Consider the following 19,880-nt stretch of genomic DNA (forward strand, 5'->3'; position numbering starts at 1 on the left):
TAGAAAATGTGTTATTAGTTAATGGTTTGAAACATAATTTATTAAGCATAAGTCAATTTTGGGCTAGTATGGGATACATCAATCCCTACTAGATTGTTGGCTAATTGAGGGATCCTTACGATTCTTCATTAGATTGGGCTAGTAGAGATCCTTGAATGCTCTACTAGATTTTTCTTTTCTTTGTTTGTTCTTCGTTCTTCGTTCATCAATTCGAGAGTTGAATCCATTAAGTTTGCTTTATTGATTGTCTTTGTATTTGAGTGATTCAACGAACGTTACCTATAAATCGGTCCAAACCATCCACCACCGCAAGGGCGGACGCCAAGGAGCGATGACAGAGGGGTTTGGTGCGGGGCTTGGGACCGTGAGCCCCCATCAACAATTGAGGGAATATTAAATTAATAGTATGACTTAACTTGATACACCACTAATTAACACCACATTCTTGGATACGTTGAAAGAATGAGATCAAGACGACTCCCAATTATTAACAATGAGATAAGAATATGAAAGAGGATCTTTAAATCTAATTCAGCAAAGCTTCAAGTGAAATATACTCTTAAGGGTAAAATAGTAATTTTCATTATTAAGGGTATACACTCAAAATTACTTAAAATATGTCTTATTGATTATATGAATTAGTCTAACCTTAAGATGCTGGAAAGTGTGAATTGAGTCGACCCCAGAGGAAGTGGAGTCAATCCTGGCACACTTTGGAACCATCTGGCACACCCCTGCAAAAATGGCACAGATGATTAGTGAGTGGAGCCGATCCCATATATCTTTGAGCCGACCCCAGGAGAGGAGCAGATCCCAAAGAACCTTGAACCGATCCCAGTTTGATGCATCAAGAAAACAACTCTCTCAAATTTACTGAGAGGGCCGACCCAAAGTTTCTTTGAGCCGACCCCAGGAATATTTGAGCCGACCCCAATGGAGCCGACCCCAACTGAACATGAGCCGACCCCAAGAATATGTGCTCAAAACCATGTCTCTGGAATCCCTGAGAGGGTCGACCCCAATGGAGCTTGAGTCGATCCCACTGTAGCATGGATCGACCCGAAGAAAGGTTGAGTGACCCCAGTGAAAACAGTCGAAAATAAAAGGTTCTGTGGTTCCTAAGAAGGCCGACCCCACTGTAGCAGGGGTCGACCCCAGTGAAGTTTGAGTCGACCCTAGAGTAAGTTGAGTCGACCCCAAGTCTAATGAACAGTAAGTTGAGTCGACCCCAGGAAAGTTTGGGTCGACTCCAGCACGGGCAAGGGCATAATGGCTAGTTCTGCATAAGTACTTTTTGACTTTCCAACAGCTAGTAACGGCTAGTTTTTCAAATCTAACGAATGGAAAGTAACCAATAGAGGTTGAAAAGTATTTAAGAGACACTATTCATCAGTGGAATTATTCTTTTGCAAGAAATCAAAGAGTATTCAAGATTAAAGCAAGCCCTAGCGTTCTTCATCAAGTTACTTCATTCAAATCACAAAAGAAGGTGGTTGAGCAAATCTGAAAGTGCATTCAACAGCTCCACCAACTTATTGTGAAGTGAAGTAACCTGAGCAAAGAAGAGAAGAGCGTCCTCAAAGCGATAACTATTCCTCATCTCTTTCCTTAGTTCATATTTGTTATATTTGCTCATTTAGGAGCTTTAAATTTCTTTCTTTTCAAACCTCTTATAAGGTTGGTTGGTGAGCTCTTAAAACCAACGGTGTAGGTTGTTGGTGAGCCCGCAAAACCAACGTAGGTTGTTGGTGAGCCCGCAAAACCAATGTAGGTTTTTGGTGATCCCGGAAAACCAAAGTGTAAAGGTTTTTGGATTGTGAGCCCGGAAAATAATTCAACTGTAATCCGCGGAATTATAGTGAATTCCCAAGGGGATGCTTGGGGAGTGGATGTAGGTGCTTAGGAGAGCACCGAACCACTATACTTCTTGTGTGTTTGCCTTGTGTATCTTTCTATTTTCACTGCACGCACTCAACTAGTATTAACTAAGCGATTCATTCATCCATCAATTTTATTAAGGAACTAAAAATTTAGAAAAACCATTTCACCCCCCCCCCCCCTCTCGGCTTGTCACTTCGGGCAACAATTTTCTTTTTTATTTTCTCATTTGCTATTTGGGAAGTTTTAAATGTAGTAGAATTTCTGGTCACTTAGAAGCTATTTTGGGATTCAAACTGTTTTGAAAGTGTTATGATAAATAAGTTGAGAGTCCTTTTTAAAGTAAGAAATAGTGTTTCCATTTGCTTGAGTCTTAGAATTAGTGATATTTAACAATTACTGGAGTTATTTTGTTTAAAAGAAAACTCTTGTTCAGGTTGGCCCCTTTTCATCCTCATATCAAAATCTCTTTCTTCTCCTTTTGTCCTTTCATCTCTTTTCTAATTTCTTCTTTTCACTGTTATATATTACCATATTGCTGCTGCTACTTTATTTTAGACTTTATTCTAGAGATCATAACTTTTTGATTCAGTAAATTGTGTTTTTCTTTTTCCTTCAGCCATTCCTATGCATAATTCTTTGTTGATCTCATAAAAGAAAAAGTTAGATGTTCATTGTCATGGAGTTTTTTTTACAAAACTAAACCAATGGCAGCTGTGCGTCACTTACAAGTGAACAACTATCCATCATTGGTTATTCGTTCAACTCTGTATCTGTTTCTTAGGTCTTAGGAAACTTTGTATAGATTTTTCGACCCTTATAATTTGTATGATTACCAAAATATGCATTGTCAGCCCTGTTTATTGCAGCAAGTCAGCACGGTGCTTGCAACTCAGAGTCTGATTTTCCTCACCTTGTAATCTGCCTACACATAGGCTGGTCCTACCCAATTGGTCCTGCAAAAAGAGCTAGGTAAGATATTGATGCTTGCTAACATATTTCAGTATAAATGACAAGCATATGAAGTAAATAGTGAGAAAGGCCTATCTGCACTGAAGCAATCTCTTGTGCTTAGCATGGGAATCCGACAGGATGGATTTGGAGACACCATAATATATAGTCCCTGCTCACAACTTCGTTGTTAAGGTTAAGCTTTGTTAGATAAAAAGTTCATTCATTCTTTATACTCTGATAAATGAAGTTTCGCTTGACTTTATTTTGAGAAGTGTATCTATTTGCTCTCTACTGTATTTAGTACATGCCTTAAAGCATAACTAGAAAAGTAAGCAACTAGTCTTTTCACTTCTGTTTTTGTTGAACATGTAGTAAGTAAAATTTAAATTGGCCCATGGAGTTTGTATTCAATACGTTCTCAATTCCAGTGAAAAGGCTGGCCTAGTTTTGTTCAGATATGTGGCTTATCAGGTACCATTGATGACTGCTGCTTTATGCAGAGTTGGTTTCTTAAGATCCTATAGTCATTTCTACTATTTGTTAGCAGTATGAACCTTTCTTCATGCTAACGTGTCACTGAGAATTTAATGCAAGTAAAAGTCTGACAAGCTTAGGTAATATAACCCCACAAATATGATATTATCATTATAAAATGTTTGTCTTGAAGGTAGAACTTTGATATTTTCTGGAGCAGTTGGTCTTTTGACTGTCTGGTTGATTTTATTCACTTCTGTTCGTTTCCTTTGTTGCTGTGATAGAGCTAAGTGCATCTATATTTCTTGAACATATCTTGTTAACAATACACAGCTTGGTGAAATATTAATTTGGTTAAAATTCAGAACATGATTACTGGAGCTGCTCAAATGGATGGTGGCATTCTCGTTGTATCAGCACCAGATGGACCAATGCCACAAACTAAGGAACATATTCTACTTGCTCGTCAGGTTGATGGCTAATTTTTCCCTCAGCTAGTTCTTGGAAGATATTCCAAAATCATCTATGACATTAACATAAAATAGCTTATCCCCTTCTTGTTTCTACTGCTCAGGTTGGTGTACCATCACTTGTATGCTTTCTAAATAAGGTTGATGCTGTTGATGATCCAGAGTTACTGGAACTTGTTGAGATGGAGCTCCGTGGTTTACTTTCATTCTTTGTTTCTGTTTAATTGTTAAATGATTCTTCATTTACTTTTTTTTGTACTTTTTCTATTATTCCTTTTTTCTTTACAGAGCTGCTTAGCTTCTACAAATTTCCTGGTGATGAAATTCCAATCATTCAGGGTTCAGCTTTGTCTGCCTTGCAAGGCACTAATGATGAAATAGGAAGGCAGGCCATTCTAAAATTAATGGATGCAGTTGATGAATACATACCAGAACCTGTACGGCAGCTTGACAAGCCATTCCTCATGCCAATTGAGGATGTTTTCTCAATTCAGGTCATTACAATTTGGTCCCATTTTTTTTATTGAATTAGTAATTGGTCTGAGTGAGAAAGCAACTGCCTGTACCTAGCTATTAGTATATGAAATATAATCCTATGTTAATGATTCACGATCACAATGATACATGATGGTAGAGAGAGGAACTTAATGAATAATTGTGATTTATATGGAGGACTTTTAATCAAGCCGGCCCCAAAAGGTTGGGAAGGCTAAATGATTATGATGATTATGATCTACTGTTGATCACTCATGGGAGAGGATGTATTTGGGAATGTTAGTGGACCATTGTAATGTCATGGGAAAAAACAAAATGCATTGATCGCTTATGATAGGTTGAATGGTATTGAACTGGATGATGATGATGTAAAACTAAAAGTATGTATTCCCTGATACAGTAACTGCAATCTCTCTCTCTCTCTCTCTCTCTCTTTCTCCCCCCTCCCCCTGCCCCCCTCCCACTCTCTCCCTCTCTCCCTCTCTCTCAATACATTTTTGAGATAGACAAAGCCATAGAAGTATGTCTATAAAAATCAGTGGATTATCAGTTTCCTTCTCACCAAAATGTATTTCACAAAATAAGTTTATCTTCCACAAAGTAGTGGTACAAGATGTGCTCTACACATTCAGGTGATCCAAGGGGAAGGGTTGTCATGGAATTGATGGATAAGATAAACAAAGGCTTTAATTTTTCTTGTGATTCCACTAAAGGAGAGGAGGAATTCAAGTGACTGGTTGTTTTCTGTCACCAAGGGAACATTGAGAAAGAGAGGGTGCAGTAGTTGTCTACAATCTGATTGTGGAGACAAATTAAGATTGTGCATGAGAAGAAAGAATTTGTTACATTCAAGAATTCCTAGTCATTAGGACTCTAAATAATTTCTGTTATTTCCTGTTTAAATCTTTCTGATTTCTAGATATTCATGTTAACTATTTTCTGATTTGTAGTTGAGTTGAATTAGTCAACTAGCTGTTAAGATTATTCCTATTTTGTTGGGAACTTCAGTTGTATTGTGGCCTATTTAAAAAGGAAGAGAATAACAACAAGCACGCTTATCTTTTCCCAGCACTTTGGTGTTTTCATTGGAGGTTCTGGTTCCCTCGAAGTAATCAGAGTATTTTATCTTGTTTTCATCTTTTGGGGTTTTCTTTACAATCCTTCAAAATAGGTAAAGGAAATCCCTCCTCAACCAGCCAGTACGTACCAAAGTGGTATCAGAGCCTGGCTATGGATCAAAGAGTGGAGAAGCTAGAAAAGTCCTTGGAGTCACTTTCAACTGGACAGAGGGAAATCTTCAACCAAATGATGGAGATGTTTGGCAACCTTAGTGCTCGTATGGACCAGCTGGTGAGTCAATCCACAAATGAAGTTGCTGAGAATTCCATGCGAATTCATGAGGAGCATTCCAATAGTGGTGGTGGCTTTCAACATAAGAATTCTATCAGTTTGTTCTTACCCAAAACAGTGAGGTTAGACTTTCCCCACTTCAATGGAGCAGAAGACCCGACGAGTTGGGTGTGTAGAGCTGAACAATTCTTTCAAATTCATGAGATACCAAGTGCCGATCGTGTCTCTCTAGCATCTTTTCATCTTGAAGGTGAGGCACAACTTTGGTACCAATTGCTTAAACAAGAGATGGGGGTTATCACTTGGGAACAGTTCAAAGAGGGACTTCATTCTAGGTATGGTCCTAATCAGTTCTTTGATTTCTTTGGAGAGCTCACTAAATTAAGGCAAACTGGTACGATAGCAAAATATCAAACAAGCTTTGAGAAGTTGCTTGCTAAAGCTGGGCCTATGCCACAAAATAGACAGGTGAGCTGCTTTGTTAGTGGCCTATGTGATGCGATTCGCACTGATGTGCAGGCTAACAGACCCACCACCTTGTCTTCAGCCATTGGGTTGGCTCGTTTATATGAAGCAAGAGATCTCTCCCGCCGAAAGGCCACTTCACTTGTTCCGAAGGGTGGTTCTCTTTCTCGCAATATAGTTGCGGCACCTTCATCCTCAATTCCCATGAAGAAGATGACTACTGAAGAGTTAAATGAGCGAAGGAGAAAAGGGCTTTGTTTCAGATGCAATGAAAAGTTTGGCCCCGGGCATCGCTGCAAGAAGTTGTTCCTGATTCAAGCATGTTTGGAAGATAGTGATGAAGATGTAGAAATGGAAACTGATAGCTGTGATGAGCACCCAGTTGAAACACCAGAAATTTCCTTGCATGCCATTGCTGGAACACGGGCACATGAGACAATGCGAGTTAAAGGCAGCCTCAGACATAGGGCAGTTATTATGCTTGTGGATTCAGGAAGCACTCATAATTTTGTGAGTGAAAGGGTTGCAAAGGCAGTGGGTTTGCAGCCTAATTCCAGCGGCCAACTTGCAGTAATGGTAGCTTCTGGAGAAAGGATAGCTAGTCCAGGTAAATGTGCTCATGTCCCGATAAAATTACAAGGAGTTACAATATTCATTGATTTCTATTTATTACCACTTGAAGGCTATGATGTTGTTTTAGGGGCTCAGTGGTTGAGCACACTGGGACCCATTGTGTGGGATTTCTCTAAGTTGCAGATGAAATTTGATATGGGAGGGAAAGAAGTGGTCTTACATGGCTTGTCAATCCCAGAAAATAAGGTGGTCAACAACTTCCAATTGGAACGTGTAGCTAGAAAAAGAAAAGATGGAGTCCTGTTGCAACTATATGCCATGAGGGGCCCACAGGCACAATACTTTCAACTTCTACTTCCCACTAACGTGCAGCAACTCTTGGATAAATATAAGGAAGTACTATCAAAACCAAAGGGTCTTCCTCCCAGGAGAGCACAAGATCATAGGATCCCTCTACAAGTTGGTCAAGGGCATGTTTCAGTCAAACCATATCGATATCCTCATTATCAGAAAGCTGAGATAGAGAAGTTGGTAGCTGACATGCTTATTGGACTTATTCGGCCAAGCAACAGTCCTTATTCTTCTCCAGTCATCCTAGTGAAAAAACAAGACAGTTCGTGGCGAATGTGTGTAGACTACAGAGCCTTGAATCGAATAACAATTAGAGATGAATATCCAATTCCGGTGATTGATGAGCTTTTAGATGAATTATATGGTGCACAGTACTTCTCTAAATTGGATCTACGTTCCGGTTATCATCAAATACGGGTACATCCAGATGATATAGAGAAAACTGCTTTCCGGACTCATCAAGGCCATTATGAATTTTTGGTGATGCCTTTTGGCCTCACCAATGCACCTTCCTCCTTTCAGGCTCTCATGAATGAGGTATTCAAAGATTATTTGAGAAATTTTATTTTAGTTTTCTTTGATGATATTTTAATTTATAGCAAATCATGGGCTGAACATTTGAGGCATTTAGAGATTGTATTTTCCATTTTAAAGTCTAATCAGTTGTATGTGAAGCTAGAAAAATGTCAGTTTGGCCAAAGGGAAGTGAAGTACCTAGGCCATGTAATTTCAAGTGCAGGGGTGGGTGTGGATCCATACAAAATTGAAGTAATGTTGACTTGGCCAAAACCCCAATCTCCTAAAGCTCTACGTGGGTTCCTTGGGTTAACTGGCTATTACCGTAAATTCATTCAAAATTATGGGAAGATTGCCGGTCCCCTGACAAAGATGTTGAAGAAGGATTCTTTCAAGTGGAGTCCACAAGCAGAGGAGGCATTTGAAAAACTCAAGGCAGCAATGGTCCGAGCACCGGTTTTAGCTCTACCAGATTTTTCAAAAAAATTTATTGTAGAGTGCGACGCTTCTGGATCTGGAGTTGGTGCAATTTTGATGCAAGATCGGCCTATAGCTTTTTATAGCCACGCACTTCAAGGGAGGCATCTCTTTTTGTCAACCTATGAGAAGGAAATCTTGGCCCTTATTTTGGCAGTACAAAAGTGGAGACCATATTTACTGGGTAGACAATTTATTGTGCGGACTGATCACCAAAGTCTAAAGCATTTATGGGGGCAAAGGATTACAACAGAGGCTCAACAGAGGTGGCTCTACAAGTTAATGGGTTATGATTTTATTATTGAGTACAAGAGAGGAAAGGAAAATGTTGCTGCTGATGCTTTATCAAGGAGAGAAGAAAAAGAAAGTAATTGTGGGGACTTGCATGCAATTTCTCAGCCATTACCCAATTGGATTGAGGCAATCAAAGAAGAAACCCAATCAAATCCTGCTCTCAAGAAGCTTGTGCAACTTGTTAAGGAAGGTGAAGCTTTGGGAACTTGGAGGTTCCAAGATGGAATCTTATTTTTCAAAGGAAAAATTTATCTTGCAGAGGACTCTTATCTTATTGCAGACATAGTTGGGCAATTCCATGGAAGTACACATGAGGGGTTCATTAAAACTCTTCATCGAATTCGGTCCAACTTCTATTGGAAAGGAATGAGGAAGAGCATCAGGGAGTTCATTAAAAGTTGTGATGTGTGTCAGCAACACAAGGTGGAGCATCTCGCACCAGCCGGCCTCCTACAGCCCCTTCCAGTACCAAACCAAGTATGGGAAGATATAGCTATGGATTTTATTGATGGTTTGCCTCTCTCTAATGGTAAATCTACCATATTGGTTGTTGTTGACAGATTATCAAAATATGCTCACTTCATCCCTATTGTTCATCCATACACTGCTGTTGGGATAGCTCGAATTTTCTTTGATCACATTTTCCGTTTACATGGAATGCCTTGTTCAATTGTGTGTGACAGGGATCCAGCTTTCACAAGTGCATTTTGGAAAGAGTTATTCCAACTAAATGGTACATCTTTCAACTTCAGCTCTTCCTACCACCCCCAAACGGATGGCCAAAGTGAGGTGGTTAATCGCACATTGGAGATGTACTTGAGATGTTTTACGAGTTCTCAGCCTAAGAATTGGACCAAGTGGTTAACCTGGGCAGAGTTCTGTTATAATACAAGTTGGCACTCAACAATTGGCAGAACACCTTTTGAAGTGGTTTATGGACGACCCCCCCCCCTCTCTTTTAAGTTATGTTCCAGGAACAGCCAAGGTTGCAGCTGTAGATAAAGAGTTGAAAGACAGAGATGTCGTCATCAAGGAACTTAGAGAGAAAATAAAAAAGGCACAGTCTAGAATGAAGCAAATCTATGACTCTAAACATAGAGAAAGAGAATTTTCAGTTGGAGATATGGTGTATTTGAAATTACAACCATATAGGCAGCTCTCTGTGTCCATGAGAAGGAACTTCAAGTTGTCTGCTAAGTATTATGGGCCATTTAAGATTTTACAAAGAATAGGAGCAGTGGCTTATAAACTGGATTTGCCAGCAGGTTCACGTATCCACCCAGTATTCCATGTCTCTCTTCTCAAGAAGAAAATTGGAGAAAAAGTTTCTATGCAATCTCAATTACCTTTGGTAAACATGGAGGAAGAAAAGATTATTCCAAAACCGCAAGCAGTTCTTGATCGACGAGTCTCAAACAAGAAGCATGAAGTTCTGATTCATTGGAAAGGTTTATCTCCTGCTGATGCAACCTGGGAAGATCGGGATTTCATCAAAAAACAATTTCCAAACATTACCCTTGAGGACAAGGGCGAAATTTAAGGAGGGAGGAGCTGTTACATTCAAGAATTCCTAGTCATTAGGACTCTAAATAATTTCTGTTATTTCCTGTTTAAATCTTTCTGATTTCTAGATATTCATGTTAACTATTTTCTGATTTGTAGTTGAGTTGAATTAGTCAACTAGCTGTTAAGATTATTCCTATTTTGTTGGGAACTTCAGTTGTATTGTGGCCTATTTAAAAGGGAAGAGAATAACAACAAGCACGCTTATCTTTTCCCAGCACTTTGGTGTTTTCATTGGAGGTTCTGGTTCCCTCGAAGTAATCAGAGTATTTTATCTTGTTTTCATCTTTTGGGGTTTTCTTTACAATCCTTCAAAATAGGTAAAGGAAATCCCTCCTCAACCAGCCAGTACGTACCAGAATTATGATGGTTGGGTTCATCTATTGAGAATCATGCGGGAGATAGCTTCTCAGATATTTGTGCTTTATAAATGTTATGAATGATATGGTGAATATATAGAGGTGACTTTATTGTGTGCATTTCAATTATATTTTGTATGAATGAATTAAAGATCTTGATAAGTTTTTCATCTCACCTGCAATTGAATATGGTCACAAGAGTTTGTATCCTGCTAGGATATTGTGCTAACAGTTATAGATCAAGTTATTTTGCTAAGATGTAAGCCAAGTTCTTTCCGTAGTGCTATTTTATTACCAGAAACTTATCCCTCTTCTTTCTTTTTGGAACTTCTAAGTTTCTCCTCTTTGATTGAGTTTTACTGTTGTCTATTTAATTATATTATTTTGAGAGTATTATTTCCACCTTATATGTAAAGATATCCGTGCTCCGTGTTTTCTGCACTTGTCCTGTTTTAATGTTTGATACACCTGGGTTTTCTTTTACCAACAATGTTCTATGCATTTAAAAACTTTTAGTTCTCAATTTGAAACATTGATCTTGTCACACGTCGGTTCCAAATTTAACAGCAATGATTTATTTTCTGAGAACGTTTGTTGGCGATCATTCTTGAAACAAAGGCAAGCTTTTAACAATGGTTAAAAATAATTTGGCCAATCTATAAGTTAAGAGAGTTAGGACCTCAGGTATGCTGGCATTGCTTCCGTGGTATTTTGATCAAGATCTAGTTTCTTTGGGTATATTTTTTAGTAGCTTGTTTTGGGGCTTCGTGAACCCAAAAGCTAACAATAGTTCTGATCTTCTTCTTTTTTTTTTAATTTCAAAGCATACCTTAAAATTATGTGCTGAAATATGATAACTTTTGTTTTTCATAATGTCATAATTTTATTTTAATAAATTTGATGGTTTCTGTACTACAGGGACGTGGAACTGTTGTAACCGGACGTGTCGAACAAGGGACTATTAAAGCTGGAGAAGATGTTGAGATATTGGGTATAATGCAAGTAAGTTGCATTTTTTAAGGTTGCTCCATATTTTGGAGCACCATTCTTTTCACTTGTTCCTCATGGTCATATTCAGCTACTGCATAAAATGCACATTGGACTTTGTTTAAGTGCACTCGTAACTCTACGATAAAAGCACTTGAAACTCAATTCTTAATCTTAGAATTTAGAACTACACCTTTTGTTCTTTGCTATTTTGGATCCAAATGGTCTTTTCTCCCTACATGCTTGCGCATGAGCGCATGTGCTGGTCTGTATACATGATGCGCTGATGTGAGTGCAAGAATGTGCTAGATCTGGCTCCTCATAGCAAAAGAAATTTTTTTAGTAAATTCACTTGCTTCCATCGCATATCATACACATTGTAAGAATGAAGTGATGCTGCTCTTTTAACATTACCCCACAAGTTGGGTTCTGCATATACTTATGTTTTGTGATTTCTCTCATTTATGGACATGAAGCAAATGTCTATGCATTATGCAAACTGGGCTGGGGTGCAGTGAAGTTTGTCAAAATATTCATGCAATTGATTTGGCCTTTCTCATGGTGATGATATGAAATTGAAAAATAATTAAAAATGAAGAAAAGAAGATAAAGTCTCAGATTTTTAATCTAATTCAGATAAAGTTCAATTATTTTCATAGGTACTGAAGGAAGTGATTTTGCTAATTTTCTCATCTATTTGTTCTTTTCTGACAGGGTGGTCCTATAAAGACCACAGTAACTGGCGTAGAGATGTTCAAGAAGGTCTTGGACCATGGACTGGTATAACTAGTGTCTCGAAACATCTAATGCATTCTCTGGTTGAGATACCAAATATCCCTTGTTTAATAGTGTGCATTCTGTAGGCTGGTGATAATGTGGGCTTACTTTTACGTGGCCTGAAGCGTGGAGATGTACAGCGTGGACAGGTCAGTTTCACCATAACAAACATGCACATATAGATACTAATTATGATTCTTAGCAAAAAAAGGATAATTCTAATTTGGGCCACTTCTAATCTTTTCATTTTAAAAGCCTTCCAAGTAGGCAATTCAATTAGCCGACCTTACAAATTAGAGAACAGAATTTATGCATATGTGTTTATTTGTTATTATTCACCCATGCTACTAAAAAAATTTCAAATCCTCAATAGGCCTTTTATTTTTTGTTTTTTTGGGATGATATGTTTGCCTCGGTGAAAGCTGCTTATCCTTCGCTGTTACCGTCTCTGACTTCCTATCACTGATCGCTCAATTGTTGTTATCGTCCATGTCTTTATTGACTTGAATTCTGACTCTACGATCTTAATTTGACTTGTCAATTAGCTCTTGTGAACTATTTGTGGTTACTGGTTATTGACATGATTATAGGTGGTTTGTAAACCTGGTAGTCTGAAGACATACAAGAGGTTTGAGGCAGAGATTTATGTGCTTACGAAGGATGAAGGTGGTCGCCATACTGCTTTCTTCTCAAATTACAGACCTCAGTTCTACATGAGGACTGCAGATGTTACTGGGAAAGTTGAATTACCTGAAAATGTGAAGATGGTTATGCCCGGTGACAATGTTACAGCAGTTTTTGAATTGATATCACCAGTTCCTCTTGAAGCCGGTAATGTTTTGGCATATACTATCTCACCTAGATTTAGAAATCAAGTGATACTTTCGGAATAGTTTAATCTGATAGGTGCACCAGCGGCAAGTGGCTCTAGAAGTCAATAATTTTGATTGCTGTTTTATTCAAGATGATTGAACTTATATAACCACATATAATGAAGTTTTCTTCAGAAACACATATAAGGAAATTGAAGTTAGCTAAAATTTATATTGGGAGTGGCAGATGTAGATTAGTCTTTGGTGGGAATTCTACTCGCTTCTGACAGACAGCACTTTTTCCTTTTTAAACCAATTTGTCATCTCACTGACATAGCGCAATGATCGGGATGCAGCTTTAATGCTTCAATGTTGACTTTGTATGAAGAGCTTCATTTATGTATGCGAGATTTGTTTGTCTATGTGTTCTACTGCTAGTATAAAATCAAATTATGCATATGACAGTTCATTTAGCATTGAAACATATTACAAAATAACTTGCAACAGATGTTATGCTTGCATAATTGCACAAGATACTTAAAGAAATTTGAGAAGTCTCATTCTATTATTTACTATTACTGACATTTGACACATTCTTGATTGAAGGATCCGTATGATCTTCAGCTTGTGCATTATTACTTAAAACAGGTTGGTTTTTGAGTGATTCTACTGTTGATTTATTCAGTGTGCCTGCTCATTTTCATGATTTAGCAACTTGTTGCCTGGTAGGCTTATATAACAAATTACTTTCATCTAAGAACATACATATTTACACTAGTACAAAGATTTAGTATTCTCCTCTCTTCTGTTTAAGCAATGTGGTTTTTGTTGGCCTTCTTTGCTCAAATTAAATCACTTACCTGAATTGCTTGGCGGAACCGGTAGTGAGGTCATCCATCCTAGATTAACTATTCATCTTTATGACATGGGATTCAATTCAGTGTGCTTGCTTTCTAATTATTTATATATATTTGACAGGACAAAGATTTGCATTGCGGGAAGGAGGGAGGACGGTTGGTGCTGGGGTTGTCTCCAAAGTCATCAGCTGAGATTTTTCCAGCATTATTTTAGTTTGCCCTATAAGATAAACTTGTTAAGCACCACTTAATGAAATTCCATGCAGCACCAGGTGCATGTAGCCATTGTTTAATTGTTACTATTTTTTATTGCAACACATTATACAGAAGTGCTGCAAACACAATTTTGATTAGTATTTCTTGGAGATTTTTTAGCTACAGATAATTCAGCATAATTTTTGTTGATCACAAGGGCAAGGCTTTATGTTATGCTTATATTTTGTCAATGATTCTCGATCTTTTTCTGAAACTTATCCAAATTGTATGATGAATAAAATTCTGCATATGTGTGCATTGCTTTTCCTAGTGCAAAGCAGCCTGGCCAGTCTCTCTTGTCTAAGTTGTGCACGGATATGCGCTCTCAGAAATGTTGGTCATCAGTTATGATTATATTTTTTTAGGATAATCTTGATCTGTCGCTGAAACTACAAATTGTATGAAGAATTTAATTCTGCTTGTTTGAGAATCTGTTTTCTTATTGGCTTGCCGCATGTGCCCGCAGTATTCGAGCAGTCACTGCCAAGACTAGCCTCTCATGTCAAAGCTCCGTGCACGTGCCTGTCCACAAACACATGCAACTCTGTCAGATGTTCTCATTAATAATATTGGTTACACTTTGCATGCTTATATACCAGCCAACATCATGAGATTTGATATATGGCAGCATTGATGTAATTAGTTGATAAAACATCTAATTCTTTAAATGGCAGTGCACGGAGTTTTTCTTCAGTTTGCAGTTGTTGATTTCAGAATTCAGCAAAATTTGTTATTTTAGTTTGGACAATATTGTTGGTTCTCTGGTTCATGGTAACATGATATTCTGAGTCTGTTCGAGGCTGCACAGATTTGCTTATCACCTTTGGTTTCGGTAGAGTTTTGCTTATTCATCCCGGTTAAGTAGACTGTGGTAGGATCTAAGTTGCCTTCAAGTTTGGAAAACCATCTCTAACATGTTGAAAGGAATTGATCCGTTCGGGAAAAAGAAAATTTTTTTTACATTCGCTCAACTCAAATCTCTCAAAATAAAATTACAAAAGATAAAAATATTACGAAGTTTCATCTTTATACAATTCGGTTGGATTTTTTTTTTCTTTTCTAAACATCACTAGTTGAAATAAATTCAAAAAAGCTAAAATTTTTAAGAAAATGAATTTCAACTTATACATCAACTTTGTATTCTATCATTTCATCTTATACTTTTTTTAGACAGAGAGAGACATTCAATCAGAATCTTATTTAAAAAGGAAACTTTCAATTTGATCGGTTTATTTTAAGCCCCAAACAATGAAAGTTAGGCTCAATCGCTAGGGCAGATATTCCTAAAAGGCGGATCTCGAAAAACTGTTCGAGTTAAAAAAAAATCATCTTAATTGGATGTCGTATGACTAAGTTATCACTTTTGGAAGTTTTAGCCTGCAACTCAGATTCTGATGTGGCGGATTTTATTCTTAGATCCTATCCAATTGGACGTATAGTGGTCAAAGTGGTCCATATCAAGTATGAGATTCCTACTGGATCAAGAATGATATTTGATTTCTAAATTTTAGATAAGTAGTTGATATGGTATAGATTTTAGATAAGTAGTTGATATGGTATAGATTCAATGTCCACTATAATCAAAATTGCCAGCTTGATCGACTAATGACTAGATGTCTTGTGGCCTCCATAATCGATGTCCATGCAAACCTTTGAGCGAATAGCGTGGACGGTTACAACCCAACACAATCTTAGGACAACAAATAAGGAAGGGCATAACAACTCGTCTAAGGATCTCGCGGCTAGATCGCAATGGACTCTCTATATAACTCAGGCTAGGGGATCCTAGGTATGGAATCTTTTACCTCGCTCATGGCTCGCAACTTGTATTCTTTAGCTTTATTTTCTTCCTTAAACTCTATTCCACCCAAACTCTGCCTGGTTGAAGCATTGGAGAGTATCCAACTGGATTAGTTCAGCAACCTCTGATTGTCTTTTTGATTGCAGGTCGGATTCCATACTACATAAACCAATCTTACTTGAGCCAACCAATCACCAGCGCTAGCTCCACCAGCTTTGTTACGTCATGTTGGCCCCATTTGTGGGAACGAGAGCAAAGGAGACATGAAGTTATGAAATAAAGAAGGAATAACCACCAATTCACTACCGACCAGGCTCAATTGGAGTCCAATGGCTTCCAGCACAGCCTCTCGAGATGTTAGCCCCCTTAGTCGACCTCTAGGGCCGTTAACAAATTGAGCAGCTCAACTTGCTCATGCAGCAAGTGCATTCCCCAACAACGATGGTATAGAACCTACACCAGCAGAATGCCAACCCACTGGTCGGTCGGCTGAGCCGCTAGGTCAATCGAGCGTAATACAACAACCATTGCCTTAAGAACCCCAAGCATTGCTTGGGCAAGGCCGAGGATATAGTTGACCTAACTCCCACTCTGAGACAAACTCCAGCCTTAACGACTCGTCATCATGTCGGTCAAAAAGGCCCTCCAAGAGGGAAGCCGACCTCAATTGTAAGATTAAGAAAAGGAATAGCAAAATTGAAGTATTGAGGGGGAATAATGTCGATATCAAGGACAATATAGAAATAGCAATTGAGTCTCCCTTATCTAGGAAGATTATGAAGGAGCCCCTACCGACGAGGCTCAAGATGCTCCAGTTTGATATCTATGATGATACCTCACACTTGATAGACCATCTCGAAATCTTTAAGTCTCTCATAATGCTGCAAATAGCGATTGATGCAGTTATGTGCCAATCTTTCCTAGCTACCCTCAAAAAAACTACTTGGCTCTAATACTCTAGGCTTCGACTAGGATTCGTTCATACCAAGTGTCAGGCCCACGATCATCGGCCCAAGGGGACTCAGCTCCCAGGCCTTCTTGCTGGGCCGGCCCAACAACCTCTCCCTTCCCCTACTCGCGGGCGACACCCCTCCCCATCACTGTGACCATGGTTTTATGCACTGTCATGATATAAACGGACTCGGGAGTGGCCGACGGTCAGTCGATACGCCGTCAGAGGCTGTCATCTCGGCTGCCGCCGCCATCACCCTCAGTTAAGGAGGAGCCTCGGCCATCCCATCAGGCGGGTCAGCCCCTACCCCCACCCCAATCGGTGCCCTTACCACCACGGCCTGCGGTCGACCCTAGTGGTGATAGGTGGCACCTCCGCCGCAACCACCTTCTCCTCCGATTGGACACAATCGCCCGCGACTAAACCCGCGTCATCCCACGTAGGAGGGCCCCGGGTGGCCCGAGAGCCCCGAGTAGCCCCAGTCCCTTGAGGAGGCCCGGCCCGGGCCCCACTACCGGCTAGGCCACGCCCGACCCCAAAACAAAAGACTTGGTCCACGTCATCAGGCCGGCCCACCATAGACAATGCGAGGCTTGCATTGAGTGGGCTGGTTTTGGACCTGGGCTGCTTGATGGACTGGCCTGCGACAGCCAGTTGGGCTTTAGGGCCGGCCTGCATCAGCAACAACCCAACCTCACCCCAATCACTTACCGAGTCAACCGGTTCCATGAGCGGGTAGAAGGCCAAGCCGACCCAGAAGTCTGCCACCGATCCTGGTCCGGTATCAGATTTGCCCTCAACGAGTGAACGATCCTTGGGTGGGGACCGGCACCGAGACACCTTGGTTGGCTTTTCCCACCCCACCATGTCCGACGGAGAGGCGGGGAGGGTAGGTGGGGGGGGGAGACCGTGGCCTCGAAGGCGACGACTCGGTCGTCTTCCTCGATCATGGCGGACCCTTAGCCTCACGAGGTGGCTGGATCCGGGTGGCCGTGAGCCACGACCCGAACATTGAGCCCTCCCCATCCATCTCCTGCGGCAAGAAGGGACAGCCCTCCTCCGCATGGCCGATCTGCCCGCATCAGTGGAAGACCCCAGGCAGATCCTCATAAACAATTGTTGTACTACCTTCGATGACGTAGGGAGGTGGGCGCCGAGCAGTAGAGGGGTTGTGGCATCGATGGCCACCCTGACCCTTGCGAAGCCTATCACTCGCCTCTACTCCGTGAAACTATCTACCGTAATCGGCTGGCCCGCCGCTGCTACAATCCGGAGCACAGTTTCCATTGCCCAGAATTCGACTGATAGTCGCGGCAACCGGATCCACACCACCATCGACTTTATCACATCATGGTCTGTCACGAAGTCCGAGGACCAGGGCTCCATGGCGAGCAGTTGGCCCGCCACCACCCAAGGTCCACCGAAGAGCGCCTTCTCCATGTCCTCCGTTGAGTGAAACCTGCGCACGAGGTGGTCGTCGTCAAGGGGCACCGCAACCACCTCAATCGCATTTTTGGCATGGGCGGCTACGTCCTTCGCCACCCAATCCGTCAGCACCCGGCGTCCCAAGCTACGGATGCTCGCTGCCCGATTCGACCACTCCCGGCGCATAGCTTCGAGTGACTCTTCCGGCAAGTCGAGGACCATCGGGAAGAGCTGCCAAAGCTTCCTAGCTCCACTTCTGATGCCGTCTGGGTCACCCACCCGCCCTAGCTGCCATCCCTTGGGCAGGAGCTCAACGTTGCTCCCCGAGCCGGAGGAGCTCGATTCCCCCCTGCGGCATTGCCAGTCGCTTCCTTCTCCTTCCCCAGGTTCGTTGCCATTGCCGAATACGACCGCCGAACAAGACTGGTGAGAACTAGCCGTTGGAGCACGACTTCAAAGCTTTCTATCTCCTCGGAGCTTTCTCTCCTCAAAGCTTCTCTCTAAGTAGCCCTTTGGTTCGACTCAGTCATGTTGTTAGAGTTCACTATGTAAGAGTAATCAATAGGGATGAAAAGGACTTAGCTAATTGGAACAAAGCCCCCTCCTCACTAGCTTTGGATTACGACGCACCGCTGGATGTTCTCTCCGCAGTGGCGTCCTCCCTACAGTGGCCGATGACGAAGACGCCAAGCACCGCCAGCGAGAACCAGCCATTAGCGCATGGCCTCGCCCAAGCTTTCCTCTGTTAGCTGATCTTTGCCTTGACGAAACCACCAACGCGGCTGACGACGACCACGCCGACCACCCGCCGGCGACCCGCGCTTTGACTCTGCAACCAGCCGTTACAGTTCTCTCGAGGACCCGCCGTTAGGGTGCGGCCTTGCCCGAGCTTCTCTCTCTTAGCTGATTTTGCTTTCACGGAAGACACCGCCATGAATGACGTTGAGGACGCGGAGCAACCGCCGGCGACCGAGCTTCCTCTCCTCAGCTCGCCGTTAGAGCTCTCATTGCCTTCTTCGGAGACCTCCGCCGTGGACAGCGACGAACGCGCCGGGCACCTGCCGGTGAGAACTAGCCGTTGGAGCATGGCTTCACTACAACCTCTCTCCTCAACTAGCCTTTGGGAGCACGCTTTCAGTATGCACCGCCACCCCTGTTTATAAGCATGTCCTCTACCTTCAGCAACCTCTATTTCTAGGCATGGCACCATGGATCTTTCATTGGCACTGCCCCCATTCGTCATGGGGCTAGGTGGTGAACAAGCAGATCCTCCTCATGCTACAGCAATGGACCAAACTATTAAAAATGTGATACTATAGGCTGCTAAGGATGACTTGCAGGACATCAAATCCCGTGTATTCTAATGCCCATCTTCACTCCATACATGGATAGTACAAGACATACATCTTTTCACTGAAAATCGCTAATGTTAATCTGCTCCACACATTGATACCCAGTACACAGTTATAGTCTTCTAATACGCAGTATCTTATGCTTACTGCTAAGAAAGTTATAGTCTTCAAGCACCAAGGTAGAATCAGATGGGTTGAGTCGCTGAAGGAAGTGTGTGACCTAAGAAAGGTATATATAATGAAACTTAAAACGATGAACAATGCCATGGAGACACTCCGTAAGGGAAATACAAAGTTGGAGTTAGAAACCATTAGCAAAAGAATGAAAACATTGAAAGGAAGGAGAGCCTGGATGCATCAATGAAGGTTCCAATGCGTGTCCATGCCCCCTGCCCTAGCACACATGGAAAAGAAAGCATCAGGCAATGGAAAGAGATGCAAAA

General features: G+C 41.2%; 1 protein-coding gene across 11 annotated transcripts in view; it reads left to right on the forward strand.

Moving 5' to 3' along the window:
• The window catches only part of LOC103721475 (elongation factor Tu, mitochondrial-like), a 65,967-nt gene extending 51,797 nt beyond the window's left edge, over nucleotides 1–14,170 (forward strand). For 3 of the 11 annotated variants that reach the window (XM_039129882.1, XM_039129886.1, XM_039129888.1), the window contains 8 exons: nucleotides 3,672–3,776; nucleotides 3,881–3,971; nucleotides 4,065–4,270; nucleotides 11,138–11,221; nucleotides 11,921–11,986; nucleotides 12,070–12,132; nucleotides 12,574–12,814; nucleotides 13,774–14,167. In XM_039129882.1, coding sequence (XP_038985810.1) covers nucleotides 3,672–3,776; nucleotides 3,881–3,971; nucleotides 4,065–4,270; nucleotides 11,138–11,221; nucleotides 11,921–11,986; nucleotides 12,070–12,132; nucleotides 12,574–12,814; nucleotides 13,774–13,844 — 927 coding nt within the window. In that variant the 3' untranslated portion in view covers nucleotides 13,845–14,167. The other 8 variants (XM_039129884.1, XM_039129887.1, XM_039129883.1 and 5 more) reach the window with 7 other exon arrangements.
• The last annotated feature ends 5,710 nt before the right edge of the window (nucleotides 14,171–19,880 follow it).

This window comes from Phoenix dactylifera, chromosome 9, assembly GCF_009389715.1.
Source record: "Phoenix dactylifera cultivar Barhee BC4 chromosome 9, palm_55x_up_171113_PBpolish2nd_filt_p, whole genome shotgun sequence".
In the NCBI taxonomy this organism is placed as follows: Eukaryota; Viridiplantae; Streptophyta; class Magnoliopsida; order Arecales; family Arecaceae; genus Phoenix; species Phoenix dactylifera.